This window comes from Ananas comosus, linkage group 22 (assembly GCF_001540865.1).
Source record: "Ananas comosus cultivar F153 linkage group 22, ASM154086v1, whole genome shotgun sequence".
NCBI lineage: Eukaryota > Viridiplantae > Streptophyta > Magnoliopsida > Poales > Bromeliaceae > Ananas > Ananas comosus.
The window spans coordinates 227,724-233,745 of NC_033642.1; the positions used below are offsets into that span (position 1 = coordinate 227,724).

The 6,022-nt window shown below is 42.3% G+C and overlaps 1 protein-coding gene across 1 annotated transcript; it reads right to left on the reverse strand.

Moving 5' to 3' along the window:
* LOC109727494 lies at positions 1,847-5,263 on the reverse strand. The gene is made up of 2 exons (XM_020257630.1): positions 4,155-5,263; positions 1,847-3,155 (listed from the first exon to the last, which is right to left on the reverse strand). The coding sequence occupies exons 1-2, from the start codon at positions 5,213-5,215 to the stop codon at positions 1,847-1,849; spliced, it is 2,370 nt and encodes a 789-aa protein (XP_020113219.1). The 5' UTR covers positions 5,216-5,263.

Below are 6,022 nucleotides of genomic sequence, written 5' to 3' on the forward strand. Positions count from 1 at the left end.
TTAGCGAAACTTAATTAATGATTTCATTTGTGTAATTTATAATTCTTAGATTTAAAGGTTACAAATTATAATTGATAATTCAGCTGACGTGGTGGACCGGGTCCAGGTAACATTTTCTCCGAGGCCCACCGACGTGGACAGGGCATCTTCCCGAGCCTGCATTGGATCCTTTCATTTGCGTTGGTCCAAAAATGGTTATAACAAAAGATGAGATGCATGGAAAATTCATTCATCCATGCACACACCTTTTTTTTTTTTCCTTTTTTTTCCCCTTTTTGATTGGTTCAAATTTAAATCGTAAAAATGTAAAAATGTGCAGAATTTATCTAGATCTAGAGTATGGTCATTTTTTATTCGACTATATAATTTTAAAAATTTTGCATGGCTTTGATGCATGCTAAACCCGTAGTTTGCTAGAATTACGTCATGCGGTGATTTTTTGCAGTACAAAATTTATTTTAGATTCATCACTTACTTAGTAGAATTATAGTCATATAAAACAAAAAAAAAAAATGATAATCAAGCTTGAAATTGGTGGATTTTCATCAAATAGTTTAAATTTTAAAAATTAGAAGGTTAAGCTGCAATTTTTTTTTTTTTGAAGGTTAAGTAATTGGATCGAACTAAAATAACTGAAATATATGAATAGAAGTTGAGAAATGTTGATTATTTCAAAATGGCGTAGAGTTGGGGAGGTCTCCGTATGTTTTTATTTGTAAATCATTCAAGTCATCTGAATTTATACATAATATATTTTTCATCTAGAATACTATCGATAGCAAATGAATAGTATTTGCTATCAATTTTCTAACCCATGACTAGTCTCAAATTTGAAGTTTAGTTACTTCATAATTCAAGCTGAGTTCGTTTCTAAAAACGAACGAAGTGAGTAGTGTGCTACCTTTCTCTCTATGAAAAGAAAAGAATACGTGAATATCGAACTAAATTCAATAGATCAGATCTATTAATAACAATCCATGATTGGTTTAAAAATGCCTAGAGCCTACCTTGAGCCCATTTTTAAAATGTCTTTTTGGGCCACTCACTCGAATGTTAGATGTCTTTTAAGACACAGCCTGTTTGGCCCACATTCTGTTGAATGTCTTACTACTACTATTAGGAAGCTATACAATCCAATCAATTCGGTTTCAAATTGAACTAAATTCGAGTGAGAATTACTATTCTAATTAAGTGGCTTTCCAGCTGAAGTTTCTTGTTTGTGTTGTTTTATCAAAAGAACTAGTAAATTAAAGGAAGTTCTTCCACTTTCTATATGTTTGTTTTTGGATAAATGTTTCGAATAATAACCATAAACACATTTAAAGGAGAATGTTCTTGATCATCCATAAATGTGACCTAATTAGTCATATTTAGATTTACTACAAATAAAGATCGATCGTAACATATGTACAACGATTTGATATAATATATCTTATCCCTTTCTTATTTATTTAAATTAAATAAAGATCTACTTAGACTTTAATAAAATATTGATCTGGACTCTACATAAAGAGATACTGATCGTACTATTTTTTCTACGGCGCTTTGTAAGTCTTTTATTTTTTTTTTTTGTTTATAATTCTGAGTATTGATGTATGTATTTGGTTTAGTTATATTCACATGCCAATATAGATCTCCCATAATGCACGCACAGCAGATACTTCCAAAGCAGGGCTAGAACCTGCAGAAGAATAATAAGATGTCATTGAAATCCACACAAGATCCTAAACGAACTCTACTACTCAAACACCTTAAACTAAAGGAGAACAAACAAGACGTGCATGCACGTACGTAATTATAAGTTGCAGTGTATGAGACCTTTAGCTGATCATCAGTTGGAAACTCATTACACCGGAGACTCATCAGCAGGAGGAGGATCGGGCCACCGGAGAATCCCGCCGTGTGTAAGCAATGCCCAGACGTGGGTGATGAACTCACCGCCGTGTGCCAGAGCTTGCGCGTGGCTCTTGACGTTGTCCGACGGTGCGACGTAGACCACGATCTCCGTCCACAGCTCCGCCAGCACCTTCCACACCAGCTGCTCGTTCCCCACCGCCTCCACCAGCTGGTGCCCGAGCTCTGCTCCCCTCTCCGCCGCCGTCCCATTCGCCTTCCTCATCCTTATCACGCGCTCAAAATCATCCGCCTTACGATCATGCCCTTTTAGTATAACATCCTGAATTTCCTTCACCGCAGCCTTGTATGCGGTTGCTGTCGTGGCCGCGTCGTCGGGCAGCAGCTCCGGCGAGAGCGCCAGCAGGTACGCGCAGTACCTGGACAGCGTCTTGGCGATCCTATGGTTCGCCTGCGTGTCGTGCTCGTCAGACTGCTGAGGCTGCTGCGGCGGCGACGGCGACGGCGACAGCCACGGCGACTGTGGGTGCTTCATCTCGTAGAGACAGGTGGCGATGTGCCAGACGATGACCGTCTCTGCCGCGCCGTCGCTCTTGCAAGCCTGCAGCAGCTCCTCTGCCGCAGCCCCGTTCCGCCGCAGCACGGACTCTCCGATGCGCGGCACGGGGCCGCGGCCTTCGCTGTCTACTAGATACTTTGCGATTGCTGCCTTCACCTCCGTCGGGACGGGCGTCGACCGCACGCCAAGGAAGGGCCGGTACAGCATGGGCTTCAAGAGCATCGACTGCACGTATAGGAAGCGGTGGCGCAGCACAAGCTGCGAGAAGATCCGCAGGGTGCGGCCGCGAGGTTCTATGACAGAATGCTGGTTGAATTTGAGGTCGGGACGCTTCAAGCAGGTCTTCACCCTCCGCAGCGTGCTGAAGGCCCAGCGGACGCTCGCAGATCGCCGCCACGACGGCTTCTTCGCGTAGGTGCAGAGCAGGGAGACCATGACCCAGTCGGAGAGCACGTAGGTGACGGCCTCCGCAAACTCCAGCAAGAAGAGTGTGGCGATGAGGAGGATGGTGATGATCAGTTCGTACGTGTTGGGCACTTCCGTGCTGTCGTCTTGCTGATCGAAGAGAAGGATATTGCGCCAAACGATGACTGAGATAAACATGATGCAGCAGAAGAAAAGGATGACGAGCGTGACCACGCAGTTGAGGAGGAAGAACCAGAGATTCGGCAGCGTGACGCGGATTGTGGAGTAGTAGTAGTCGCTGAGGAAGCTGAGCTCGTCCTCAACCACACGAAACACCCTGTTGATCGAGAGTAGTAAAATTATATATTAAAACATATATATATATATATATATATATATATTTGAGCTATAATACTTTTATAAGTATTGCTAGCCCTACTTGTATATGTATATATAGAGTTGAGCTGTAATACTTTTGTAAGTTTTCTAGCCCTACTGTATGTATATATGTAGTAGGTTTAGAATACTTGTGAAAGTATTATGGAGGTAGGTAGTTTTGTGTTTTTATCCCTTGGCTATTGATAGATGTGAGGTTGAGATTCAATGGTTGTAGGTGGTGGTAGGTCGATGATGGTGTTTCTTGTAAGGGCTATTAATAGCTCAACTCGTATATTTAATGTCTTTATATCTGATAGGGCTATGATGGTGATACTTGTAAAAGTATTATGGGGTGATACTTGTGTGTTTTTAGCCCTTGGATGGAGAGATGTGAGGTTGAGATGATGGTGGTAGGTGGTGGTAGGTGGAATAGTGTTTAATCCAAGGGCTATTAATAATCAAAAAGTAGATTCAATGGCTTAAAACCTGATAGCACCATGATGGTGATACTTGTAAAAGTATTATAGCTCAACTCTCTCTCTCTCTCTCTCTCTCTCTCTCTCTCTCTCTCTATATAGAGTTGAGCTATAATACTTTTACAAGTATCACCATCATTGTGCTATTAGGTTTTAAGCCATTGGGTTTACTTTTTGATTATTAATAAGTGGTATAGATCATGTTCAACGGAGCCGATCGTCAATTTGGAAGTTCTATCATCGAAAACAAATCGGTAGTAAAATAGCTCGTTTACTACCGATAGTATTCTAGCTCAACTATATATATATATATATATATATATATATATCGATCATTGTTCCCCCGGAATAGGATAAGTTTTTGGAATAAAAAGGTTAGTTATTGCATATTATTAATTGTTTAATATAATATAATATAATATAATATTGGCGCAAGCAGGTAGCAGATTCTGAATTTTACTGATTCATGCATATATTTATACCTCTCGGCCTTGTGCTCTTCTGCCAATCTCCTATCGCGGGTACTGATGTACTTATCATCGCCGAGCAAGCTGCACAGCAAGAAGTGAAGGGACTCGCGGCGGCCGGACTCAGCGGACGGATACTCCTCGAACCTCCTCCGTAGTAGCTTATAGAGCGCGAAGGAGAGGCAGAGATCCTTGAGATTCAGCCGCTCCGAGGAAAAGAGGGCGTCGCCGCCGCTCGCAGCCAGTCGCCACACGTCGCCGATGGTCACCATCTTATCCCTCTCCTTAGCATCCGAGAGCTGGAGACTGTAGCCGTGAGGGCCCTCCTTTCTCTTCACCTTGTCTTCTCCCATGATCACATACTTGCATGCCATCATCGCCGACGTTGCGTTATTTACTACTTCTTCTTCTTCTTCCCCTGTTGCCGCTGTTTCTTGTTGTTGTTGTTGTTCTTCTGCTTCTTCTGCGGACAATTGGCGCATGTAACCGGCGATGAGGTGCGGGTTTTCCCCCAAGGCAAAGGAGCGTTTGGCGACCTCGATGGCAGCGACTCTCTGCGCAACCTTGATGACGCTGAAAGCCCAGAGGATGACGAATTCCACTTCGATTATTTTATACCAGTAGATCAGGAAGCCGAGCCACGCGATGCGCACGATCTGCTCGACGGCATCCCAGGTCGACTGCTCGTTGATACCCTGCAAAGGGGAGGCGTTTATCTTGCTGACGCCTTCTAGCTTCTTGCGGAGGAGCTCGGCCAGGAGCATCCACAGCAGGATAAGCAGCGGACGGATTTCTTCTAGCGAGTTCTTCACCGCGGAGAACAAGTATGACGTGAGAGGGAGGAAGAGCGCGAAGACGACCCAGAGGAAGAAGCGGACGGTGGGATGAGTGGTGGCGGCTCCAGAGAGGCGGCTGAGGAGGCTGCGGACCAGGAGGAGACCTGCGAGGAGGCCCATGATCACCGATGCCACCACCATCAGAGCGTCGGCGGTGGCGGTGGGACCGACGGAGGGCGAGGGCGAGGCTGAGGGCGAGGGCATGGGAGTGTCGCCAGAATATTGTTGTACATACGCCATCTGTATATCGTGGTGCAGGCAGTTGTTTCAGAATCAGAGCTGCACATTCGAAACAAAACACAATAGCGTGCATAAAGTTAGTTATGGCCGTTTCATCGAACTCAAAGCTGCATCGTGTCAAATAGATCAAACTATATATATATTGCATGCTAAGCTTACAAATTTGTTTCTTTTAATTATTATATAAGCTATATAAAGATTAAATAACTGAAATATTGCTAAACTCATCTAATTATTCAAGAAAGAAAAATGGCAACGTTAGATTTTAACATTCAGATTTCTAAATGTAACCAGGTCAAAGTTGAAGGAGTCTCACTTTTTTTTTTCCTCTCACGAGAATATGTAATGTTGTCTCGAATGCCGAAACGGTAAAAGTTTTCTAACCCTATTATATTTTAGTTATCGTATTAAGTTAAGTTTAAATTATGATTAATTTTATTTAGATTTTTTTAGACATTGTGGATTTGTACTTCTAATTATATTAAGATTTAGCTACTATTATAAATATTTTTTTATTCCATTAATTTAGTGCGGCAGATGAGAAACATTATGGATGTATTTTGTTAGGAATCTAGTAACTTGCCCTGATATCAGATTTTGAAAATCTGCAATCCAGTCTAATGTCGATTGCTATTGACCTAGTACTTGCTCTGAAACCAATTGTTGGAATTCCGCAATGGAATCGTCAAAGGAAACTTTTACTATAAACTCGCCTCTTCAGCAAAATGTTATTCCTGGAACAACCATAAAAGAAAAAAAAAAAGCAAACAAAAAATGCGGATGAAATAAGATTCATTAAATAAAAGA